Genomic DNA, 24288 nt, shown 5'->3' on the forward strand with positions numbered 1-24288 from the left:
AGCTTTAGAACATGTCACTACCGCCCAACCTTTGCAACCTCTTCATGCCTCCGTGCTGTATCAGGTGTTACGCTGCTCCCGGTCCCATCACACAGCCATCACTGCATTGCAAGTTGCTAATATGCAGAGTGCCGCCCCATCGTATATGCAACTGCCGTGGCTTGTGCAATTGGGACATGAAAAACTCTGAAACAACGTCTAGATTTTGTCAAAATGCCCACCCTGCAACAAGCTACTAGATAAGCAGGACAAACTGATGACCCGACATGGGAAAAAGCTCGTATCACCAGAGAAATGTGTAGACGTTCTGGATCTCGTGTTGAATGTTAAAGCCAATGTTTATTGCTGTTGTCTGCGGAGTGCAGCATCTTCAAGGCTGGATTTATATGTGTAATATGAAAAGGAAGAGAGATAAAAAAAAACCACGTTGGACAGCAAAGAGGAAGAAAGAGCAAAACAAGAATAATAATAATAATATAAGAATCAATAACAATGACATTGACGATAGTATTATCAGCTTTTATTAAACAACAATAAAGAGAATACAAATAACTAAAGAATCTCATGCGAATTCAAATACATATGAAAGCAATGTGTTCATTTTCGTGCTAAACGTACACGCTGTCCCCATCTTGCTCTCCACCTCCATCACCCCCTTTTTCTTCTGCTGTGAAATCTAGTATCAAACTTCCAAATAGAAAGAAATAACTGGACATCAAAATTCCACCATCCTCTCTTCGCTCAATCTCTAGTTACCAATCTTAATCCAAAACCCGACCAGCCACGGTAGATGCACTCTTGTCCTTGGTCGTCGTCTTCTTGAGAGCTTTTCCAGCCTGAATCTGTCCCAAAAAGCCAGCAGGGCGACCGCCTGCTGCCGGCAGTGATGGAGCATCACCAGGAGGGGGTGGGGGGAGGCGGGGGGAGGGATTCCACCGGGCAAAGCTGGAGGAGGAGGAGGACCTCCAATGGGAGCCATCGGCGGTGGAGGCGGCGGTGACCCAGCATCGGGCATCGGGGGTGGCGGAGGTGGAGGAGCACCAACAGGAGTTCCGCTTGGCAGAGGCGGAGGAGAGGCTACCGCATCGTTGGCCGGAGCAGGTGTGGAAGGAGAAGAGTCTCTGCCGGCAGCAGACAGCGGCCTGGGTGGTGCCATGGTGCCAAACAGGATAGACGCCAGTTGGGCAGCATTGCCGGCGCCAGGCCGGTCATCGTCAGAATCTTCGTCGTCAGACGACCTGCTGTCTGAGCCCCAGTCATCAGAATCAGCTCGCTTGCGAGACCAAGGCTGAGTGGGTGCAGCAGTCGGCACAGGGGCTGCCTTGATATCCTGCGTCATGCGATGGAAAGGGTTAGTAGAAATATCGGCTGCTGGCGTAGTGGCCTCCTTTGGCACGGCTGGAGAAGAAGCTTCTGATGATTGCGACATCATCTTGAAATAGGGGTTCTTGCTCTCAGGCTCGGCTGGGGGAGAGGTTACCACCGTAGGAACGGGTGGAGGAGAGGCTGCCGAAGCTGGGGCTGCGACTGGTGCAGTAGCAACCGGCGGCGAGCTTACTCTCTCAGGCTCTGGGTTGCTGATTTGGCTGCCTCCAAGTGTAGGTGTTGACGCCGGCGGTGTGGCCTGCTCGTGGCTCTCCTCATCATCAGAAGACGAGCTGTCATCATCGATAGCTTCGAGTTGGCGCTGTAGTTCAAGTTCACGCTGCTTGGCAGCCTCCATCTCTGCGCGGCGAGCAGCTAGCTTGGTCTCCTTCTCCTTGGCTTCTGCCAAAGCCGCCTTCTTCTTCTTCTTCTCTTCTTCCTTTCGTATCTTACCCTGTCGAACCTGTTCCTCCAGAGCCTTGAGACGCTCATCAGCCGCACGCTGCTCTGCTGCGAACTCATCCTCTTCCTCATGGACTTGTTGCCTACAAGAAACAACTGTTAGCGTCCCTATCGCCAAAACGTACATACAAAGAAAAAAAAGGTTAGAAAATAAGAAGCTTACTGCAATTGTTCGTTTTCCCGCTGTTGTTGCTCATGCTCACGAGCAAGGCGTTGCTCCTCAGCGGCCTTGGCAGCATCTTCCTCTGCCTTCTTCGCCGCAGCTGCCTCACCACCATCACCCTTTCCTCCCTTCCTCGTAGGAGGTGGTGGAGGCTTCTTTGCAGCCGACTGTGGCTCTTCAACGGCGGGAGGGGGAATACCCTGTTCCTCATTCAGTCGAGCCTGTCGCTCGGCCTCTCTGCGGGCGTCGTCTTCCTCGGCTTGGCGCAGCTTGGCAGCTCGTTCAGACCTTTCACGTTCAATGCGCTGAGCAGCAGTCTCTCCAGACTTGGTTGGTGCCTTGATGCCCAGTGCCGCAAGGCGCTCAGCCATGCGCTGTTCAGCCTGCTGCTTAATAAAGGCAGCACGCTCTTCTGGCGTCTTGTACGAAGCGTATGAGCCACCACCAGCCGTGGAAGAAGGAGTGGCGGTGCGCGAGGTGGGAGCAGGGCTCTCGGTTGGCTGAGGGGACAGAGCAGCTCGTTCTCGTTCTCGTTCTCGAGGAGCCTCGTCCGCCGCTGAAGGTCGTGCATTGCGCTTATCCTGAGCTCGGATGCGAGTAGCTCGGCTCTCGCGCTGGAGATCAAAGATGAAGTCTCGGACCTCGTCTTCGACACCAAGAGCATCCTCCCAGCGACGTCTCTCATGCTCACTGCTATTGTCCTTTCCAGTATCGTTGAGGCTGTCCTCAATGCTGCGCGAGAAGTCACGGACGCTATCCTCGACATCATGAACCATGCGCTCATTGCTCTCCTTCTCATTTCTGACCTTGATGCTTTCTTCCTCGAGCCTCTTGGGGGCGTCCAGGTCTTCGGAAGCAGTCTCAATCTTCTTACCTGTCAAGGCAGCAGCTCTCTGTTGCATCATGGCCTTTGCACGAGCCTTGAGTCGGTCTGACTCTGTCACTGAGCCGCCAGGACCGGTTCCAACAATGGCCAACGCACTACCAGGGTGAGCCTTGGCATCCTTGAGACGGAAGAGCTCGAGTCTAGCGTCCATGATGGCTTTCTCCGCCTTTCGCACCTGCGAAGCAAGCTCAGGGACTCTGTCTGTGAGCTTCTGGAGCTGGCGCTTCAGAGCCCTTGTCTCAGCATCCGAGTTACCAACAGCCAGTGCGGCATCTGGGTGCGAGTCAATATCGTCCTGAATGCGTCGAATGCGGCGGTAGAGTTCCTCCGCCTCACGCCGATCGCGTCGGTCCAAGATATCGTCCTCTTCATTGTTCTTCTCATCGGCAAAATCCATAGCGTCAAGCAAGATTTGCTTCTCCTTGACCTTCTTCCTCAGCTCATCGAGAGTCAAGTCATCGCTGGACCCAACAGAAGACGTGCCTGGAGACTCAGGTCGTGGCGAATTAGCCCCCCCCAAGCCTCCGGCGAGCACTAGACCTGTAACCAAAATCCTCGTCGTCGTTCCTAAAAACTGTGGCATCCTTACGTCCTCCTGCAGCAGGGGCAGGGCTGCCTCTGAATGAACGGTTCTTCTGATAGCTGACACCAGTCTGTTGCGGTAGCAGCGCAGCACCAGAGTTCTTACGATGATCTGACTCTTGGTGCAGCAGCGACTTCAGAGTGCCAATGGACTGGCTGAAGTTGCGAGTAGAAGGAGGGACAAGTTCCGCGGGCAAAACGCTGGGCATGGGGTATCCGTTCAGCTTTCTGTAGATCAAATGCATAGCAACGGCGAATTCATCCAAATTCAGTCGGCCTTTGTTACCGTGGTCGGCCAGTGTCCAGACTCTCTCCAGATCAGGTTTCTCAAGACCACTCTGGCCAAAGATCTCAATGGCTTGGTCACCGCCGATGAAGCCCTTGTTGAGTCCATCCCAGGCCTTGAACAAGGCATCATATCTAGTCTTCTCCTCTTTAGTAATAGCCCATGGAATAACAGCATTGCCCTGAAGACCAGCGGTGGTGTAAGAGCTGGCTTCGCGGCCGGCCTGAGGCATCATACGAGCATGCAGCGCATCAATGTTAGGCAGTCCAGTCGCAGGAGCATTGACAAGACCCCACTGGCCGGGCCGTCCCGTGGGTTGAGTGTTCAGCGGTGCTGCCATGCCTCCAGGTCCACCAAACCCAGTGGGCATGGGAGGCAACGGAGGAAGAGGGCCGCCGTATCCTGTCGGTTGAGGGTTCTGTAAGTTGGCGAAACCCGTCGGCTGTGGCTGAAGGCCTTGCGATTGGCCTCCAAAGCCTTGCTGCTGCGCTCCAGGAAAGCCTGTCATCTGCGCTTGCAGAATCTGGGAGTTTGACGGTGGAGGCGGCTGCGGCGTCGGCTGCTCGATGGTGGGCACGTTTGCGTGGCTCGTCGCGGAGCCTTCGTCCGGAACAGCAAAGCTAATGATATCAACCATGCTGGAAACCTCGTTCTTGACGTGCTCAGGCAGAGTAGGTGGCAATGTCTTGCCAGTAAGCTTCAGATTGCAGAGGTACATGGCAAGGGCGAATTCGGGAAAGTAGAGCTGTCCCGCTCGCGTGGTATCAGCCAACGTCCTAAGATAGCCCCTTGTTAGACGTTTGCGAGCAATGATGGTAGATTTGATAGCTTTTGGGAAGAAAACCAAGTCATATGTATATCTCTTACCAAATATGCGACAGCGCGTCGCCATCCAACTTGGATCGCAGCAAAAGGTCTCTGGCCTTTTCTCCAGACATTGTCGCTGAGCCATCTCCCACAGCAGACTTGAACAGCGTCTCAAACTTTGCTTGGTCGGCGGCCGTGATGAAAGACAGTCTAATGTTGGGAATCTTGGTCTTTGACTTATCGGCCCTTCGTCCCTGGGGCTTGGCCGTGCCCCCAGTCTGGAAAGACGCAGCCACCTCCGCGAATCCAGTCGGCTGCGGCTTAATCGGAGGAGGAGAAATGGTCGAGCTCGTTGGCTGGGGCTGCTGCTGGGGCGGCTGCTGCTGTTGCTGCTGCGGAGCCGGAAACCCAGTCGGCTGAGGCATCTGCTGCTGTAGCTGGGGCTGCTGAAGCTGTTGCTGCTGCTGGTACTGCTGCTGGAACTGAGGAGGCATCGACGGCATCGGCGGGGCGCTCGACGTCTGGAACTGCTGCTGCGGCTGGCCCTGGCCCGGAAACCCGGTATACTGCTGCTGCAGCGGCTGCGGCGACTGCTGGTAGCCCGTCGGCTGGGCTTGCAACGGATAGCCAGTGTATTGCTGCTGCAATGGCTGCTGTCCGAAGCCCGTGGGTTGCGGCGCAAAGGGGCTTGGCTGCTGCTGGCCCGGCTGCTGGCCAGGCGCGAGGTTGCCAAAGGAGCCGCCATACTGCTGCTGCGGCTGCGTCCCCGGGCGAGGACTGTTGCCGCTGTTCAGGAAGGCATTCGAGTTGGAATACATCGTGAGGCTGCTGCTGGAGGGCGTCTCGAGCCGGACGCTTGGATGTCGGCTCTTGTTATCCTCAGGAGGTCCCAAACGAAGTAAGGAGGAGCGCGAGAGCTCCGCAGCTCGACGAGACGCAGACAAAGGAGAGAGCGCAGCGAGAGAACGAACGAAATCAGCTCCAAGGCAAGAAAGCAGGCGATCAACAAGGACGGGAACAAAGAAGAATGGCTAAACGACTCAAAGAGTGGTGATGACGAAGCTCGCGCCAACTCCCGCAGTGATGCTAACGTTGCTAGTGGTACGTGATTGTCGGTACAGCGAGCGAGTGTCTAGAGAGACGAGACCGCTGGAAGGCCGGGCTGGGGCTGAGGCTGGGGCTGGGGCTGGAGAAATTGCGTGGCTAGGCCGAAGAAATTGCCCCTCACGCCAGTACGTACCCAATTTTGTACCGTATAAGCCGGGCGGGCACGAAGCTCCTTGTAAGTGTGCCAGTATAAAAATAGATGCTTCTGAAGATATAATCTTGCATGCTACGAAAAGAAAAAGGAAGAGATTTCAAGATATAAGTATCAATATCATCGTAGCAGTCTCTTGGGGTATTACTATGAGCCAATCTATGTAATGCATTAACCATGATTAAGAATATTCCGCGCTCTCTTCCCGGCCCCAATACCTCCAAGTCTGCATGGGATTAAAAATGACAAAATGCAAGGGGTATCAATCAATCAATCAGTCAATCAACCAATCCATCCGCCGATGTAAAGCGAGCACGCCAGCCAGCAATCCAAGTAACATCCCAAAAACGCCGGGTTCGAGCACGCTGTTGTCTACCTGCCTCCACATCTCTTTTCACCCTGGTCATGTCCCTCCTCTCTCCCCCCCCTGTACCATCTCAATACGCTGTATATCTTGTAATTTATACTCATGCTGGGGTGGCCCCCTTTTCATTCATTTCTGTGCTTTTCCTTGTCTCCCCCTCTTATTACCTTGCCTCCTCCTCAATGGGATCTGTCGGATCGCCAAGGAGACTTTGATATCTCCCCATCAGTAAGCTTATCTCAGCATCGTAACCTTCGGAAGGCAAAGAGCTATCCTCAGGTGCCGCGTCGCTGGCCACTCCCGCAACCGGAGTGCCGGCCCACCCCAGCTCTTTATCCGGGGGGGCTTTCCATCTCTGAAGGCGTTGGCATGCCCGTTTCGCTATTAGAGCTCGCCTGTGAGGTTGGACTACTAGCCCCGTCACTCGAGACAATGGAATAGGGTCTGATGATTGCGTCCCTGGCATCTTCGCCCGAGTAAGGCGCTGATACGATGACTTTCAACGTTTCCGAGCCGTGGTTCGTAGTAGAGGGTCCACGTCGAAGGGAGGAGCCCGCGCCATTATGGGCCTCGAATTCTTTGTTGGCAAGGCCTCCAAAGTCAACTGAAAACGTGCCTTCTTCTATCTCGCAAGTTTCCAATATCTCGTCGGCCATCTTCGCAGGACCCTGCTCGTTACGGAAGATATTTTGGTTTCTCTCAATAACGCGATTCAGCGCGCTGATCGCAGCATCCCACTCGTCACTCAGTCGTTGAACAAGTGGCTTCTCTACAATGACCGGAGCCTTCTCATGCTTCAGCTTGTTGAATATGCCCGAGGAGCGGCGCGGAGCAACGGCCGGCACGTCGACTTCGGCAGATTTCTGTATTGTCCTAGAAAGTTCAGCTTCTGAAAAGGCCGAGAAGTGCCGGATCGTCGTATTGCCCTCGATACGCTTCACTAGATGCCAGAAATTGGAGAGATTGAAATCGTTGCCTTCGCAATCTAGAGTGTGCAGCGTTTGATTGCCTGAAATAGCCTCGGCAAGATCTCCGATGTTGATATTCAGCATCTGGCTTCTGACGCGAAGGTGCTCAATTCGCTTGTTGAATTTCATGCCACTTAATGATCTCGAGAATTCTCTGCCCAGCCGGCCTTCGTCAAGCTTAGAGTCGTATCCAGAGATATCCAAGAAGCGGATAGTGTCGTTCTTGGCGAAGAGGTCTGAGGCTGCTTGGCAGGCCACGCTGCTGACAGCATCTGGTGTAGCGCAGCCAGCTAAGCTCAGACACTCGATCGTCTTGTTGATCGTCAAGGCCCGCATCAGCTTGACAAAGCTGTCCTCGTAGCTGAATTCAATCATCTGCATGAACAGACTCCAAGGCCCGTAGCCGGAAGCAAGTGCATCGCAGAGACTTCCAATACCATCATCTAGCCGGTTTGCATTTATATGAACCGTCATATGTCGAGCTTTGCCCATGCTGAAAAACAGCTGGGCAACTTGGCTTCCAGTGAGGCCGCAATTGTTGAGACGCAGTACTTGTAGCTCTTGTGACATTGGCGACTCCACATATCTCGCAAGAGAAACCACAGTAGTATCGTTGAGCTACGGGCGTTGATTAGCTATCAGAATGGGAAAAAAACACGTTGATTTCGGTCCACTTACCACAATACCGGAAAGATCCAGTTCCTGGAGGGCCCAGCTTTGTAGTGCACCCTCAGCAAAGAGAGGTTCTTCCGAGACGAGCCTAGTATTGCCTGATATGTTGAGCTTCTTGATCTTGCGAAGTTGCCGGAGCGTATAAGTGAGGGTATCAAAGCCCACAGTCCCGCTGTTATTTGACGTATCGATATATTCGATACTCTCGGCTTGGCCTGCAAGACCAGACCAAAGTTTGTTGAGATCAATATCCCCAAGTCCACAGTTTGATAGATCGATTTTTTTAAGGTGCACCTCATCTAATGCAAAGGTATTGGCTGAGACAAGAATCAGCGGCTGCGCAGCCAAAAGAAGAATTTGGAAATCATTTCTCCTTCTCATTTGGAGTTACATACCTAGTTCAGCTACGTCGCCTGCGCCAATGGGATTGCCAGACATGGAAATACTGTGACAGTGGCTCAACTGTGCTTTAAGCAGCATCGACAACGGTCGAATGATCTCGGAGCTCATTTTGCGCATGGTAGTGTGGTCGACCGATCCCCTGCCTGTCTGTGGTCTCATCGGGCGTTGTAAGCCGGTAGTATTTGTGAGATCAATGTGTCGTATGGATTCAGATGAAAACAACAAGGCATGAATCTCTTGTTCGAATACTGTGGCTTGAGAGAGAAGTTGGTAGTGTTCCTCTGGTAATTTTACGCCTAGATAGTGGGCCATCAGTAAATTTGCCGCGATTGATTAAGGCTAGGAATTTGTAAATACCGCTCAAAGAGGTGTATACCACAGTATCTCCATATTGTGAATAGTCACTTTTGTTAGCAAGCGATGTAAGTGACACATCGCGAAAAGAGAGGGCCTTGAAGAAGCTATTGTATCTCAGGGCCCGAAAAACCGCAAGTAATTGAAGGGGCGTGTATTCCCACTCGTCAGAGGCCAGCAGTCGGAAGGTCGGCTCTGACGGGGTCAGCCATTCAATTGTCCAGGCGGGGATTTGCACATTAAACGCAACGCAATATGCCTGGAGGCTCATCTCAAGGCCGCCCAAATCGTTGCCTGATGTTAGCTGGAGAGGTGATGGGAGACCCTTGATATCGAAAATAGCGTGCTGGAGATTCTGGGGCCACATGGGTTTCAAAACACGATCAATCTTTGTCAAAGCTTCGATGATCCGGCGATAATACGTGCTGGCTAGTTCGAGGCGAGATTCGCGTTCGAATGGTTTGCTGTGAATGTTTCGTTAGACAAATATCAAGTCAAAAGGGATGAACTGAAGTTGTGGCATGGTCACTTACCGAAAACTCATCAAGAATCTTTGCTCATGAGATGCCACTGATGCTTGGAAACGAGTCAAAGAGACCGTCCCCCAATCTGTAGTTTTCATGAGCAAGTCGCCCGGCAGAGTCGAATAATCCGCCTTGAGAATCTCAATAAGATAACACACGTAGGGGCCAATTGCAAGATAGTAGGTCGCAGCGTCTATGATGTCTTGAGATTCATCCGCGGCTGCCCCTTTCTGGGCTGCTGGTGCAAAACGCTTGGCCACTGGAAAGATCAAGCTCTGGGGGGCGCCATCGTCGGGTAACTCTGCGGGCTGCATAACATGATTGATACGAATCCTGACATTCTCTGGAACAGTCACATGGATCGGGTTTTTTCTCATCCTGGCCTTGTATGCCTGCTGAATATCCGCCAGCCAGTCGTCTCTTTCCTTTGGAAGAGCAAAGTGGAAATGCGCCTTGCAAGACGCAATCTTGGGTGATCTCGAGGACCACCACACCTCGATACCACATCGAAAGCTCGAGGTCTCTTCAATGTAGACTGCAATGATGGAACGAAGGGGAATATCGTATCGAATCTCCGCAAATGCAGACTTGCTGGTTAAAGAATGCAGATAATGGGACTGGGCGCCTTTCCCCTGGCTTCCAGTCTGAGTTAACTGCGGGAAGACACTCCTAGCAGCTTCCGCACTTCCAAATTTCACCAACGAATGATCTGTTAAGACAAGATATTCAGAGCGAGCTTTGAGTAGAGAAGAATCTGTCTTGAGCCACCCATATCGAAGCATTTCCATCGCCGTATAGCTGGGTTCCAAGGGACCACCAGGAATTTCCGAAGGCGCCGTGCTAATCGAAGAATCTCTGGAAACCCTCCTCTGAAATCTTTCAATCATCGATCCTGAGCCCGACGGCGTCTTGTGCAGCTTTCGTGCCGAAGATCCAGACCTAGACGGACCACTAGACATCGAATCCAGGGAGGAGCTACTCATCGAGCGAAAGGCCTTAGACAGCGAACGAGATTTTTTGCTTTCAACGATGGGCTCCGAAGATTCAGTGGCATATTGGTATGGAGATAGAGATCCCGCCGTGCTGGCAGTGGACGACCTCCATTTCCACTTCTCAGCAGTACTTTTTGTAGATTTCATGATGCCGACGGGACTGAGCTGAGGTCCTCAACAGAAAGCTAATGAGCTGATTATCACGAGGTCTCAGCCAACCATGCCGACCACGGAGGAAACAATGGGGCAGATGGGATCAGACGCTGATATTTATGAAGATCTGGAATACTGTGCCGTGGGCCTTGGCGGATTCGATGGCCTAGACAATGGTGTGCTGTAACTGTCCAACAGTGGACAAATGTCTCAGCCCGCTTGGGGTTGTAGCTGGCAAAACGAATGGGTGAACCGGTAAGACAAATGACATGGGCCCTTTTTGGATTCTTTTGTCACTCCAGAAACGCGTTGAAGCAGATGAAAGCCGTGAAAGACTCTTTCTTTGGTGAATGGGCCAAATTCAAAGCGGGCTTGGGTCACAAAGCAGCGCTCAGTGTCTTTCAGAGGACAGCGCGGGATGCACTTCACCTCTTCAAAGGAACAAGGCACGAACAAAGCGGTGGGAATGCGCTATGGAGACGCGAGTCGTAATATCGCTGGGCTGTGGCGGAGGGAAAGCCTGCCTGGGGCACAGGGGGGAGATGTCGTCGGAGGTGGTTTTCTCAAAGGAAGAGGCACTGGGCTTTGACGACTATTTTCGAGTTGTCGTCGAGTAGATGCGACGAGGGTCGAGGGCGTTGCGCGCCAAAAGCAGCTGATGCAGGCGGATACTCGGAGTTGATAGGCCGTTTAGTTACAGGAGCATCTGGGTAGGTGAGATCAACATGCGCAGCGAAATCCGCAAGCGGTTATTTTTTTTTTTCGCAGCGCTTCACCTGCCAGCTCAAATCCGGCAGCTCGCCACGTCACGCGCGCAATGGGAAAATCGCAGACGAATAATCGGCAAGCAGTTTTATATGCGGTTGCAGAAGAGCAAGTTGTCAGAAGCCGAATAATTCGATCGTCGTCGTTCGCCGCGTCCGGCCCGGTGCGAGCAGATGGCGAAGCGAATCGCTCTGCTTACTGGCGTGGCCACTGTCCCGTCCAGCGGTCTGGCCCGCTGTTTAAGGAGGAAAAGAGAAGAGAAGGAAGAAAAAAGCGGTATGGAGAAGGATAATAACCAGTTAAACAAAGGCAGGAGGGCCGCACAAAAGCTAGAACAGGAAAATAGCCAAAGAAAAAAAAATAGAGAAGAGGGAGGAGAGAATACGAAGGTGTGCCGCACAGGGAGACGGAACGTGTGATATGTCGTCGAGCTCCTCGCATTCACTGGCGGGTTTGGGCACGGCGTTCAGGATAAGACGAGACGGGACGAGACGAGACGAGCCCCAATTCGAAAAGGACAGCCAAGCACCCGCCTCACGGGGCCAGCAAAATGGAACAAAAAGGCCCCTCTGCGCTTGAAACCGCGTATTTGGAGCCATCCGGGATGCTGGACGGGGCATCCGTCAATCCGCAGCAGGCATGTTTTGGGGATTCACCACGCAGCGTCATTGCGGTGGACATCTCGATCTCGGCGCGCAAAGTCAATTCAAGTCCGGCCACGGCAGCGCTCGTCGTTGGCAACTCGAGGTGCCTCCCCTGTCGCCCCGACCAATCGTGAGATGGCGCGGCGTGCGGATTTAGATTCGCGCTGCGGCTAGAACTGCAGGACCCCGTATTCCGCTGGGAGCTTCGTCATGCCATGCCATTTTAGCATCACGTTTCGCTGCATTGCGACTCGAGGCCTTGCTCGAAGCAGCAGTCGCCGTTGTCCATGCCGTGGCACGTCCTGTTTGTCCGGAGAGGGCATCTCCATCTCAGTCTCTCTCTTGGATCTTGTTCCTTCTTTTCGCCTCTGATGACATACTTGCAGCGATTCTCTATTGATCGCCCTCCCACCTCTGATCAGTGCCCGATCTAGCCTACACTCATGCATGAGCTGTCTATCTCTCCTGGAGCTCTTTCATCACTGTTACACCTACAGCATCTCATTGCAGACAGCAGCATGCGCATTGTGTGCATCCTGTGTGCATCCACGGCGGAGCCGTAGCGCCTCGTCGACCAGGGGGGTGGCAAGCCGGGCCAGGGGCTTCAACGTTTGCCTATCCACGCAGTGATCACCGCTGTCCCTCCAATTTCTGATTTTCCTAGCGCCCAGCACCAGGCCAGCGACATGTGGTTAATCTAGTCAAGTGTCAATCGTCCATGCTCCTGGCTGGCTCCGTGGGCAATCTGCAACTCCAGCCGCAGATTTCAACCATCTGGAAGTCGTTGAGCACATCTCCAGCTGGGAGCGGCGCACGGGTCGGAGGATGGCAGGCGGTCTTGGTCATTAGGGCCGTCGAATACGATTACGGGATCTCTCTAGCACAGCACTGTAGTATTCAATTCCATGTCGGTGCTGTCTGTTGCGCCGTGCATCTCGTATGGCCGGACGTCAGCTGCCGAATGGGTGCCTCGTCGCGGCGCATAACCTCCCTGATTAGGGAGAGCCTGCACTTCGTATCGCAACACAACTTATGCAGCAGCAATATACGAGCCTTAGTGCAGAGCACAGCGACGGATATCGCCTGTGTGGTTTTTTCTGTAAGCGCCCAAATGATCCGTCACGCTGTGCCTGGTGGTGGCATGACGTATGCATCAGCGTCCCTTCTGCCGTCGCAGCTCGTCATCCGCATCTCCTCATCCATCCAGAAGCACCATCCGCGATCGCGCTGCCGGCAGAAGGTCTGTTAAACCAGCTTGGGTATGGAGCTTCTACAAGTCCAGCGCCATGCGCTATGAGTACGGGAGACGATAACGATGGCTGCGCGAATGAGCGATCCGGATCATTCGTTCTACCGGTGCCTTGCTAGCCACTGCCTGGCCATCTTTTTCGTTGAGGGTGGACCCAGCTCAACGGCAGAACCCTCGCCCTGCAATCGTCACCGCCAAAATTTCCTAATCCAGCGTGGTCTTTTCAGCGTCCAGGGAAGACGGCGACAAAACTCGCGAGAAGCGTCGGAGTATTTCTTTTCTCCAATTCGGCGCCAGCCTCATCGTCGCGTCTCCTGTCAAGGCACTCGCTGCTGTAGGCCGTCTTCAATTGCCGACCAAACTAGCCTTTCGAGCCCGCGAAGCCCGCGCTTGCGGCTCGCCCCTCTGTGGCTAACTTGTCCCGCTTTGTCCCACCTCCAAGTAAGGTTCGATAAATATCGGAACAGAAACGAGAACCTGCGTCGCTACTTGCTCTGGAAGCAAAGATCTCGCTGCTCTTCTCGACATCGTCGCCATGGCCGCAAAGATTGATCAGGACGCGTTTGAGCGTCGGTTCAGAGACTACATCTACATCCCGGCCGGTCTTCTCGTCGTCGGCACCATGATTGTCAAGATTGACTGGACGCCGTATGCTGCTCTGCTGGCCGTTGTGCTCGGCACTTGGAACTACTTCAGCTTCCGTGAGTGGCCTCTGCGCTTTGTACGCTGTATCGATACTAATTGCCCCTTTCTATAGAGATCAAGAAGGTGCTGAAGCCGGACGTCTTCCAGGAGTTCCCTCTTCAGGAGAAGACTGTCATTTCTCACAATGTGGCCATGTCAGTGCACAACCAATTTTTCCACTCCTCAAACTGCAAAGTTGCGCCAGATCTAACAACAGAAACCTCTAGCTACCGATTCAAGCTCCCCTCGCAACAGCACATCCTTGGTCTTCCCATCGGCCAGCACATCTCCATCGGCGCCCACCTTCCTCAGCCTGATGGAACCGTCAAGGAAATCGTTCGATCGTATACCCCTATTTCCGGCGACCACCAGCCTGGATTCATCGACCTCTTGATCAAGTCTTATCCTCAGGGCAACATCTCCAAACACATGGCCTCTCTCATAGTCGGCCAGACAATTCGCATTCGCGGCCCCAAGGGCGCTTTCGTCTATACCCCCAACATGGTCCGCCACTTTGGTATGATTGCTGGAGGCACTGGCATCACTCCCATGCTCCAGGTCATTCGCGCCATTATTCGCGGACGTGCTACCGGCGACAAGACCGAGGTGGATCTGATCTTTGCCAACGTCACTGCACAGGATATTCTTCTCAAGGAGGACCTCGACACCCTGGCCCAGGAGGACAGCGGCTTCCGCGTTCACTACGTGCTGGACAAGCCTCCGGAAGGCTGGACCGGTGGCGTTGGCTTTGTCACTGCCGATATGATTACCGTACGTCTTCTTCCTCGTTTAACATTATTTCAGCTGATACTGACTTGTGCACTAGCAATACCTCCCCAAGCCCGCCAGCGATGTCAAGATCCTCCTCTGTGGTCCCCCTCCTATGATTAACGGCCTGAAGAAGGCTACCGAGGGTCTCGGTTTCTCCAAGGCTCGTCCCGTCAGCAAGCTCGAGGACCAGGTTTTCGCTTTCTAAAACAAAAGAAAAAGGAATATGTCCATGTGCGGCGCCGGTATATCAGTTGGCAGCAAATGCATTTTTTTTTTTTGGTTTTTGCCCTGAAGCGGTGTGACAACACTTTTTTCTTCTTCTTTTAAATCAAAATAGGAGAGTGGCTTTATAGACTGCTTTGCTCTAAAAAGTTGTAATGGGTTCATTGACTTGAGAGTGATATCCCCTCTCTTTAATAAAAAGAAAAGAGCAATATCACGGATTGGCCAATGTGGGTAGAAAAAACAAAACATCGGATATAGGATACTTGGATAGAATAATCTATAATGTCAATTATGCTAATGTCTCTTAAAAAATGCATCTCCATCTAAAACAAATTCGCTATTTTCCCCTTTTTTTTCTCTCTTTCGGCGTTTCCTTTTTTTTTATGAAGAGGAAGCTAATATACATTGTGCAAGCTCTGGACTACTAATGAAATCCTTTCCGTTAAACAGAATACAAATATGCATGGGAAAATAAGAGATACTAGCAATTATTATTCGTCGTCCTCATCTGCCGCTGCAGCACCGCTAGGCTCCGCATCTTCGTCCTCTTCGTCACTCTCTGCGATTGCTCGGCCTCTGCGCGTTCTCTTGGCTTGGGAACGAGAAGCACCAATGTCTTCGTCCTCGTCATCGTCGTCGTTTCTTTCATCGCGGCCATCCTTTTCATCCACGTCCATCCGGCCAGCGTCTTCGTCGGCCTCGGAGAGAGGTGTCTCCTCTCTCTCCAGGTTTCTGTCCGCACGGTCCAAAACGTCGTAGTCGTCGTCGTTGGCTTCTTCTTCATCAGAGTCGACAACAATCTCGGCAGACTTGAACTTGGAAGACTCCCTCTTGGTGAGGCGTCTTCTCTTTTTGGTGTGGTTCTCTTCTTCAGAGCCCTCGTCATCATCCGCGTCGGCCTTCTTCTTCTTTGACGACCTCTTGGGCTTGCCCTCGCCGGCGGCCCCGCGTGGCGCTGGCTTGCGCTTTCTTTTGACCTTTTCTCCTGTCTCTTCATCAGTAGTCATCTCTGCCTCGTGACGCACGCGCTCCTCTTCAGCTCGTTGCTCTGCATGTAGCCTATCGCGGGCGGCGATGGCCTCACGTTCTTTCCGAATCTTCTCCTGTCGCTCCCGCTCTTTGTCCAGAACGGCCTGTCGCTCTTCTTCGCGCTTCTTAATCTCAGCTTCTCGTTGTTCTTTAGCAGCCACAATCTTTTCCATATTCTTCTCCTCCCACTCCTTCTGCTTTCCTAGAGCTCTCTCAAGTTGTTTGCGAAGTGTATTGCGAGCCATATTAGCACGCTGCTCAACGTCATGCTTGGGATAAGGTGTTTGGGGATGGGCAGCAATCATATCCAGCGACTCAATCGCGGCTTCGAGACCCTCTGACGCCTCTTCCAGCTGCTCAGCTGTCCGTCTGCTTTCCGGCAGAGTTTGGATCGTGGTCACAAGCTGAATTTGAACAAAGGCAACGTTGAACTTGTAGTGTATTTGGTCCGGAGCCACCTCAAGCGCCTGCGAGTCACGGTTAGTAAGTTAAAAACTATATCTGGTATGTCAACCATATGCATGCTTACCTTTTTAGCACACTCGAGGGCTTTGTTGTATGAATCTACATCTCGATCTGCCCTGCCTCTGTTTAACCACGTCCGGCCAAGGCAAGAGAGAATGACTGGATCATTCGATTTGCCGTCTTTCGATAGAGCTATCTCATAGTGTTCGATGGCCTTGGTGAACTGCTTCAGTTCAGCAAAAATGTGGCCCAAGTTCACATACAGATGAGAATCTTTGACTGTATCTCGAACTTTGTTGAAAATAGTGAGAGCCGTCTTCAAATCTTTCCTGTCTTCCACCAGAGCAATGGCGATGCCCTGAGCAGCATAGGCGTTCTTCGGGTCCAGTGATAAAGCTTTCTCAAAGAATTCAACAGCCTTGCAGTAGATTGCGCTTCTCTTCTGCTTCTCTGGTTCTGTTTCACGACGCATTTCTCTTGCCTGCAGGAGGTACAGATTGCCCATTCCGACCAGGGCATACCTGTCATGCTTATCGTAGTTTTGTAGAGTGTGCTTGTAGTGACGGAACTCGTGGTCTTCTTGAATGTTTGCCGGGCGCTTTCTGGAGTGGACTTTTCCAAGATACCATCCATAGAGTGCTCGAACCTCCAAGTCGGCGGTATTCTCCTGGTAGAGCTTTGCCACAGCATCAGGACCTTCCTTGTTGGGATTTTTTCTTAGCTTGATGTATGCAAGCCGTGTGCGGGCGTCGGTATAATCGTCGTGGCGGTTAAGGAGGCCCTCATACACTTCCACCGCCTTGTCTGTCAGGCCCCGAGCCTCATAGCTTCGGCCAAGGTTGAAGCTAATAGTCGTCACCAAGGCGTCAGTGTCCATCGTAGGATCCTTCTCGCCAGCTCTCATGCAAGCACTTAGCGCAGCTTCAAACAGCTCACTGGCAAGATCATGTTTCTCCGCCTGGGAATGGAAGCAGCCAATGTTGTTCAGAAGCTGAGGCGAGAGGAACTTGCGAAGAGCTGCCTGAAGTTCGGAAGCGGGAGCGTCTGTTGGGTGCTCCGACTCTGGAATCTGTTCGATCTCGAGCTGCTCAACTTGTTGTAAACACTGAAGTGCCTTGTCAGGGCTGTCTGTTTCATATAGCCGGGCCAGGTTTAGGAGGACAGAAGGGTCCGGAGACAGGGCCTTCTTAGGATCTTTCCAAGAATTTCTGACGCCCTCCAGTAGAGCAACTGCCTTTTTCATTTCTGCAGATCTATCCTCCTTGATATCACTGCTCTGGTTGGCAAAGATTTCTTCAGCATAAATGATTCCCAAAAGAATCATGGCCTCGTGGTTCTTGGATTGCTGGATAATCTTCTCTAGCCTCAGCTTCGCCTCTCCAAGATCGTTCTTCAGGACAGATAGCTGCGCAACGCCAAACTTGGCAGGAAGATAGCCGGTCTCAGTACCTCCACGAGCGTCGTCAGCGCGACGATAGTAATCACTGGCACGCTCTAAATCGCCGTTGTAGTGAGCTTTTCTCGCCAGCAAATACCATCCGTCACTCGCAACGGCGTTGACATCGGTATATTGAATGGCCTTGTGAGCCAGCTTATCTGCCTTATCCCACATTTTTCGAGACAAGAAGTAGCTCGCAAAGGTGGAGCAGGTGATGGGAACGTCTTTATCAAGTTTAAATGAATCCTGAATGTAGTCGATCATGGCCCGCTTGTAAAGCTGGGGAAATTCTGGGCTGTTAACCGGAACATGACCGCTAGCATCAAGATAGTACAGGCCGAGAAGACTCTTGGGAACTTTGGAATCGGGGTTGATTTCCAAACATCTCTCCCACGCTACCTTGGCATCGTCTTTGAATCCAAGTTGCCAGAAGCAGCAGCCTATTCCAATGCGAGGGTCGGGGTCGACTAGATCGGGTCTTTTTTGCAGCACATCTTGATATGCAGCCAGAGCCTCGGGATACTTGTGCATGGAGAACAGAGTGCGAGCTTTCCCCATCAAAGCCAGCACGTTTTTGCCTTGAGAGACTCGGAGTGCATCATCGAAGGCCTTGGCGGCGTTCTTCAGGAGCTCCCCCTTTTCTGTCCCTAGGCTTCCCGCAGTCTTCGATGGTCCTTGTAGTGAGGCCCTGAGCAGTAGCAAAACTCCACGTGCGAGAAAGATGGGCGAGAAGGACGGGTTAAGACGTGCGGCGTCGTTGAGGGATGATGTTGCAAGCTGCAGATAGTGCTCTTTCGTTTTGGTTTCCGACGCATTGGCATCTTCAGGCGCAACACGAGGGGCCTCTCGACTCTTCCATAGATACATCCAACAGAGGCAGCATATCATGCTGACCTTATCGCGTGGGTTGCCGCCGCTCTGTATGGCGTTGCCGCCTCGGATCAACATTTCGATGGCGTGGTCGATTTTCCGCTGCTTCGCATACGCCAGCGCGACCGTCATCCAATAAGTTTTGGCCGCATGCTCGTTTTCGAACAGGGTACACAGTTCCGTCGGATCATCAACAAGGACTTCGAGATCGATTTCGACCGCTTCGTCTTCTTGGTCGCCCTGGACGGGGATGTCGATGGCAGAGGGGATGTCGGAGAATCGGGCACTCTTAGGGGCTTTTGAAACATCTCCATTTGCCGCACCGTTCGCGGCGCCGTTCTGGAGGGCCGCCATGCCTGAGGATCTGGCTCAATGTCTGTGAGGAAATCGGGGGGGTGCGTAAAGTCGGGCGAAATCGCAGGAACGCGTCAAGCCAATGTAGCGCCTCGAAGGTGACAGCCAATGGTGTTCATCGGTATTTTCCTAGATCATGGCAAATGCCGCCAGCCAAACGCGGATGAAATTGTTGCCGTGAGCTGAGAATTGGCTGCCGAGAGGGTTGATATCGCAAGTCTTGGGAACAATCGGAGGCGAGCCAGAAATTCCATGATGGTAGCTCAGCGAAGTGCAGGTGGCCCGTGCGCTCCGCGACGCTGCCTTAGCGGCTGCGGATCTAAGGAGCCTCACTTGAATCTGAGAGAACAGCAATGCCAAGCTAATTTGAATCAAGGATTCTTGGAAAATGAATTTTTTTTATAAAGTTATTGCAGTTTATCCTCTCAAACTTCTTTCTCTGAGGTGGCAACGCAGAATAGTTTTGATGCTCCTGAGCCAGACCAAGGCTGCTCTCTGCCCAGCATATGCTCCAATCTCATACAAAAATTGATATAGTGATAGTAGATACATTATGATTACTAAAAATAAGATCATCCTCTATAAAGATATATATGAAGCTTTGTATGTCTCTCGAGGCTTTGTTAAAGATGTGGTGAACATACATGCCCCTTTTATCTAGGTACCTAGGTACATAGGCGGGAGTTCCCTTTCTAGTATAATAAACATATATAATAGTAGTAGCTTGCAAATACTATGTTTACATAAACTTACTCTCTCTATCTATTTTCATTTACTTTGTGAATATGAATACTCAAGGATATGTTTAGGAAATAGTGTCCATGTGAGTTGTGCATTGAGTCACTGGAGCTTATTCCAAGGGAGTGTCCTATGCGCTCTGCCAGCTGCCAGGCAGATGGAGGCGCTCGTCAGTCCATCGGCATCTATCTTGTTGAACAGATTCTTCTCTTCTTACGTCAACAGGAGTATCTGATTGTTCATTCCAACACTCGTGCTCAGCTTCCTGGTGGATGACCCAATATCAGGATGATATTTGCTGCATTATGCGATATTCCACGATACGACTAAACATTATCAAATCCATCTTTAATCGCCTCGCTTCTGTTCGCCAGGTTTGGCTATCGCCATGTCAAGTTTCGAGGCCACAAAAGAAACCCTCCGTCTTCCCCGATCCGACACTTGCCTCGGGTGGCACTGTCTCAACTCAGCAACACGATTTGGCATCATATTCTCCATTGTTGTTGCAGTTATCATCCTGTCGATTGTTTGGATGTACTGTGCGGGTCGAGCGAGAATCTTCCGGATCAAAACCAAAACGAATCATGCGTCTAGAGTGCAGAGAGAACGGCGTTACCAATTCACCCGGAAGGGCACAGCAAAGCCAACACCGTATTCAGTGCCACAAAACTTCGTCTTCGGGAACGGAATGCCTCCAAACTTTCCTGGTTATTACTTGCCAGCGCCCCAGGTGTTACCAGCGCAGCCATTTGGCGTCATAGGTGCTCACAATGCTCAAATCCACACGATGGCTCCAACAAGTTTGCCACAGGGAACACAATACCCTACATATCCTGGTGTAACAGCTCCCGAGCTGCCAAAAACAAAAGATTCTCGCACAGAGCCAAGCCGAACTCCGGACGAATGTTCATCGAGTCATCCTACATGGTGGCAACGCTTCTATAGGGCTTTCAACCTCCCTGCTGGAGCGGCATCTACCATTGCGAGTTCTCCCTCTCCTTCTCCAAAATCTGAACAGAGAGCAATCATCAGGATCGAACATTCAACTACAGATAGGCGCCTCGAAAACACCATGCCGCAATTCGACAATCATGTAGATGAAGGCATTTTCGAAACAACAGCCACAGAGCAGGATGATGCTTCGTCCATGCTATGCAATCTTGACGCTTCTAACGACTCGAAGGAGTCAATTCGGAGCGATGCTGCCACGGTCCACAGCGACGATTTTGAAGTGAATCCTCGGCGCCGGTGAGCGTTTGTGATGCCGGTTACATGTACATGGCGAGATGGGCGAAACGCCATCGCCTTATTTACGCAGTAACAGATCCATACGGCCAATAGGGCTGCCAATGACGGGGAGGTTTGCAACCGCAACAGTTTCTTCAGCGTCACTATGGACGCTGAATCTCGGATATGTATAATGGGATGTATAGAAAAGGATAACTTGGTCCAGTGTATTACATCAAGGGAATTATGGGCTTGTAGGTGCTAGTAGTCAAATGATGATTTATAAAGACACAAAAGAGAAAATGCAAACACTTAATCAACTTAGTGGCGGCAGTTGAGGAACGAACGCGGACCGATTTCAAGCCTGCAAGATGATGTACAGGCGCAGCCTAAAGAGAGTACGAGCATCATTGATCAGATGGTAACCACCGGCACTTAAAAGGCATAGAGGCGTTGGCGAAAGTAGAATCACTCCATTTTTGCACGTCAAAGTACATGTACCCGCGGCGAACCTGTGCCCACAGCCATGCCTGGCACAGGTTTTTTGCAGCGTTTTTTGCAGGGCAAGGTACATGCAACGTAAATGCAGGTGGTCCGTGCGCGCGCTGTATCGTCATCAGCCCGTTAGCAGGTTCTTGTTTCGCCCTGCGCCAGAAACGCCCGAAGCTTCGCAAGCCGCCAACTCGCTCTCCGCTTCTGCCTACCATCGTCGTTTACAGTCTTGAATTTCTCTCGCCTGGCCGCAGCATCTCGTCCTTGCGTTTGCTGGATAATGGCGACAGCGCTCACAGCGACCTGCATACCCTGATCTTGACCCCACGTCCCAGCCGCTTAAACGACTCCGCCCCGCCGTAGTTGCCTCAGAGCTCATCGTCGTCCCGGTACAGCTAGAGCACATTCAGGCCATCTCGAGAAACCAAGGCCACGACCACCACCGCGCTTCGCCTCCAGCGCCCTATTCGCATATAGGTAGAACCGTACAAAAGAGCTGTCATCATGTGGAACGACGAAGACAACAACCCTTACGGCACCAGCTTCGATCGCCGGGATTCACAGACCTCGTCGTCTGCAATTCCGAGCTCGCCGACATCAAGAGACTGTAAGTCCATTGCTCCTCGTCCCCCTGAGCGCCTCTGGGTCTATTGCTCCAAAATGGGTCGCTGGCATATCCCGATGAGAACCATGGCAAAACTAACGGCAGTCGGACACTGTAGATGGCGTTTTTGAGGCTTCTCATACCCCTTCAACTGGGAGCGACGTTGGCCAGTCACCACGTCCGCCATTCAGCCATGGCATTGGCCAAGTTGACGATGATGATGTCCTGAGGGAGGACACCCCTCCGCGACGGAGGCCAGGCGGATACAACAGCCGTATCGAGCAGATCCTTTATGAGAATCCGAACATGCCAATTATGATCACGGATGCGGGTAAAAGCGTAGAAAGCGGAGGGAGATTTATCGTGTACACCATTAAAACAGGAGTGAGTCGCACTCGGTTGGTTCTACTTCATTCTAGTCTTCTGACTTCCAGAATTAGGATTTAGAGGTCCGTCGTCGTTACTCTGAGTTTGCCTCGCTCAGAGATGCGTTGACCCGTCTTCACCCGACTCTTGTTATCCCTCCCATTCCGGAAAAGCATACTATGGCCGACTACGCTGCGAATCCCACAAGCGCGAAACAAGACCAGCAAATCATCGACTTACGAAAGCGCATGTTAATGGTCTTTTTGAATCGCTGCCGTCGAATGGACGCCGTAAGAGAAGACGGGGTTTGGTGGAGGTTTCTTGATCCAAACTCAAGCTGGGTAATGGGATTTCCTTTTCTTTTTTCGATGTGTACTTATTTATTTTGACCTTTGCTAACATACTTCTAGAGCGAAGTCTTGCACGCTCACCCGGTGGCTTCTATTCCCAAGGTCATCCTGAAAGCACCGCCGTTGGATACCGCGAACCCCTCACTTGCTCACAGCTTCCTTCCGGTTCCTTCGAGCTCATCGAAGCTCAAGACTTCAGCAGGTACGGGCGCCGACCTGAGTGCTTCTGTCATCCAGGGCGCAGCACATGCGATCGAACGCTTCCCAGCAGATGCATCCAATCTCAGCGAGCAAGAGCTTGACCCATATTTCATCTCTTATGAGGCGTCGATCAAGGAGTTGGAACAGCTTTTGACAGGCCCTATGGAGAAGGTCAATCGCCGAACTCTCAGTCATCTATCATCTTTAGCGGCAGATCTTTGCGAACTGGGATCAAGATACAACGCCTTTGCCCTTTCAGAGCAAGCCCCGTCCCTAGGACCAGCCATTGAACGAATAGGTCAAGCCGCTGATGCGTCGTATATTGCGACTGAGGAACTTTCAGGCACTTTGGGCGCCAGTTTTGCAGAACCAATGAGAGAGAATGCCCAGTTTGCAGGTGTCGTCAGAAGCGTCTTGCGGTATAGAGTCCTCAAGCGTGTGCAGCAAGATATGACAAGTGAGGAGCTCAACAAGAAGAGAGCCCTGTTGGACCAGCTTGAGCGCAGTGAAGCAGAAGCAAGGCGCATTGAGCAGTACCTTTCGAGCAGCCAGCAAATATCTCCCCCTCCTAAGCGGTCGGCGAGTCTTAGAGAGCCGCCGACACAGCATCGACGCGATGGAAGCCAAGAGGATACTGAATCTATAGACTCCGATTTCCCACCGACTCATGGCGATTTCCCGTCGGTTCCTCCGTCTGTAAACCAAGGCGTCCCCGAGAGAAGTGCGTCGACCATAACACACCGAAAGATGCCTAGTACAAACTCTATAACAAACAAGATATTTGGTCCAATCCGCCACGCAGTGCAGGGAGTCGTGGACGTGGACCCTGAGCGAACTCGCCGAGATACCATCGGAAAGACGCGCGAGTCTATAGGCCAGCTAGAACAGGCCCAAGTAGCTTCTGAAAGAGATGTCAAGGATGCCAGCGCCAGTGTGCTTAGCGATTTGAAGCGGTTCCAGAAAGACAAGGAAGATGACTTGAGGCGATATATGGTAAGTCTACAGCAGCCAAAAAGTCACCACCCAAATATCTTCAAATTTTGTTGCTAATAGTCTCGGCAGTTGGCATACGCGAGAAGTCAAGTTGAGTGGGCACGCAAGAGCAAGCAGCAGTGGGAAGAGGCCAGGGCAGAGGTCGATAAAATAGACGACAATTAGCGAGTTGTCACTGAAACGGACAAACATGCTGATGAATTTCTAATGTAAGAAGAAAGGCCAAGAAGATGACTTTCTAATCTAAAATGGCCGTCTCGTTATACCTAATATTCTTATCAAGCTGCTCTTGGCGCCGTTTCAGGAGCAACTTGCGTCTTATCTGAATACCAAATAGGTGATATCATCATGCGAAACTCTAATTAGATGGCAATTAATCTTTATTCAATCTCTGTAAATTTGCCTTGGCGTTGTATCTTTGTATCTCTGTGTATCTAAGGTTCAACTTTGCGTAGCGATGGCGCTGGTAAAGTCATACTGTCGTCTTCTTGCTTTGACTGAGGTCCATTTACGTTGGCAAACTTAGTTTTACAGAAATCATAAAAGTGTACTATAAGAGACATTGATAGACTATGACTTTTTTTT

At 51.8% G+C, this 24288-nt stretch overlaps 8 protein-coding genes across 8 annotated transcripts; 4 read left to right on the forward strand and 4 right to left on the reverse strand.

The window, feature by feature from the left end:
- Nucleotides 1-748: 748 nt before the first annotated feature.
- On the reverse strand, nucleotides 749-3273 carry TrAtP1_000604 (uncharacterized protein; the record flags this gene model as incomplete). Its single annotated transcript, XM_014090635.3, has 2 exons — nucleotides 749-1910; nucleotides 1991-3273. 2 exons carry the CDS (start codon nucleotides 3271-3273, stop codon nucleotides 749-751), a joined length of 2445 nt encoding a protein of 814 aa, XP_013946110.2.
- A 109-nt stretch (nucleotides 3274-3382) lies between these two features.
- Nucleotides 3383-5369, reverse strand: TrAtP1_000605 (uncharacterized protein; the record flags this gene model as incomplete). The annotated part of the gene is made up of 2 exons (XM_066110651.1): nucleotides 3383-4520; nucleotides 4612-5369. The coding sequence occupies 2 exons, from the start codon at nucleotides 5367-5369 to the stop codon at nucleotides 3383-3385; spliced, it is 1896 nt and encodes a 631-aa protein (XP_065966723.1).
- Nucleotides 5370-5918: 549 nt separating this feature from the next.
- Nucleotides 5919-11802, reverse strand: TrAtP1_000606 (uncharacterized protein). Its single transcript, XM_014090601.2, has 5 exons — nucleotides 9103-11802; nucleotides 8573-9033; nucleotides 8209-8511; nucleotides 7820-8130; nucleotides 5919-7759 (listed from the first exon to the last, which is right to left on the reverse strand). Exons 1-5 carry the CDS (start codon nucleotides 10230-10232, stop codon nucleotides 6506-6508), a joined length of 3459 nt encoding a protein of 1152 aa, XP_013946076.2. The 5' UTR covers nucleotides 10233-11802; the 3' UTR covers nucleotides 5919-6505.
- Nucleotides 11803-13431: 1629 nt separating this feature from the next.
- TrAtP1_000607 (uncharacterized protein) lies at nucleotides 13432-14556 on the forward strand (the record flags this gene model as incomplete). The annotated part of the gene is made up of 4 exons (XM_014090636.2): nucleotides 13432-13597; nucleotides 13654-13735; nucleotides 13808-14351; nucleotides 14407-14556. The coding sequence occupies 4 exons, from the start codon at nucleotides 13432-13434 to the stop codon at nucleotides 14554-14556; spliced, it is 942 nt and encodes a 313-aa protein (XP_013946111.1).
- Nucleotides 14557-14844: 288 nt separating this feature from the next.
- TrAtP1_000608 (uncharacterized protein) lies at nucleotides 14845-18943 on the reverse strand. The gene is made up of 2 exons (XM_014090572.2): nucleotides 16135-18943; nucleotides 14845-16072 (listed from the first exon to the last, which is right to left on the reverse strand). Exons 1-2 carry the CDS (start codon nucleotides 18730-18732, stop codon nucleotides 15068-15070), a joined length of 3603 nt encoding a protein of 1200 aa, XP_013946047.2. The 5' UTR covers nucleotides 18733-18943; the 3' UTR covers nucleotides 14845-15067.
- A 743-nt stretch (nucleotides 18944-19686) lies between these two features.
- Nucleotides 19687-21079, forward strand: TrAtP1_000609 (uncharacterized protein). The gene has a single exon (XM_014090637.2). It carries the CDS (start codon nucleotides 19859-19861, stop codon nucleotides 20720-20722), a length of 864 nt encoding a protein of 287 aa, XP_013946112.2. The 5' UTR covers nucleotides 19687-19858; the 3' UTR covers nucleotides 20723-21079.
- TrAtP1_000610 (uncharacterized protein) lies at nucleotides 21069-21552 on the forward strand (the record flags this gene model as incomplete). The annotated part of the gene is made up of 2 exons (XM_066110652.1): nucleotides 21069-21095; nucleotides 21352-21552. 2 exons carry the CDS (start codon nucleotides 21069-21071, stop codon nucleotides 21550-21552), a joined length of 228 nt encoding a protein of 75 aa, XP_065966724.1.
- On the forward strand, nucleotides 21361-24101 carry TrAtP1_000611 (uncharacterized protein). The gene is made up of 5 exons (XM_014090581.2): nucleotides 21361-21796; nucleotides 21912-22177; nucleotides 22234-22500; nucleotides 22570-23703; nucleotides 23773-24101. Exons 1-5 carry the CDS (start codon nucleotides 21694-21696, stop codon nucleotides 23866-23868), a joined length of 1866 nt encoding a protein of 621 aa, XP_013946056.2. The 5' UTR covers nucleotides 21361-21693; the 3' UTR covers nucleotides 23869-24101.
- Nucleotides 24102-24288: the final 187 nt, after the last annotated feature.

Source organism: Trichoderma atroviride, chromosome 1 (assembly GCF_020647795.1).
Source record: "Trichoderma atroviride chromosome 1, complete sequence".
Classification (NCBI taxonomy): domain Eukaryota; kingdom Fungi; phylum Ascomycota; class Sordariomycetes; order Hypocreales; family Hypocreaceae; genus Trichoderma; species Trichoderma atroviride.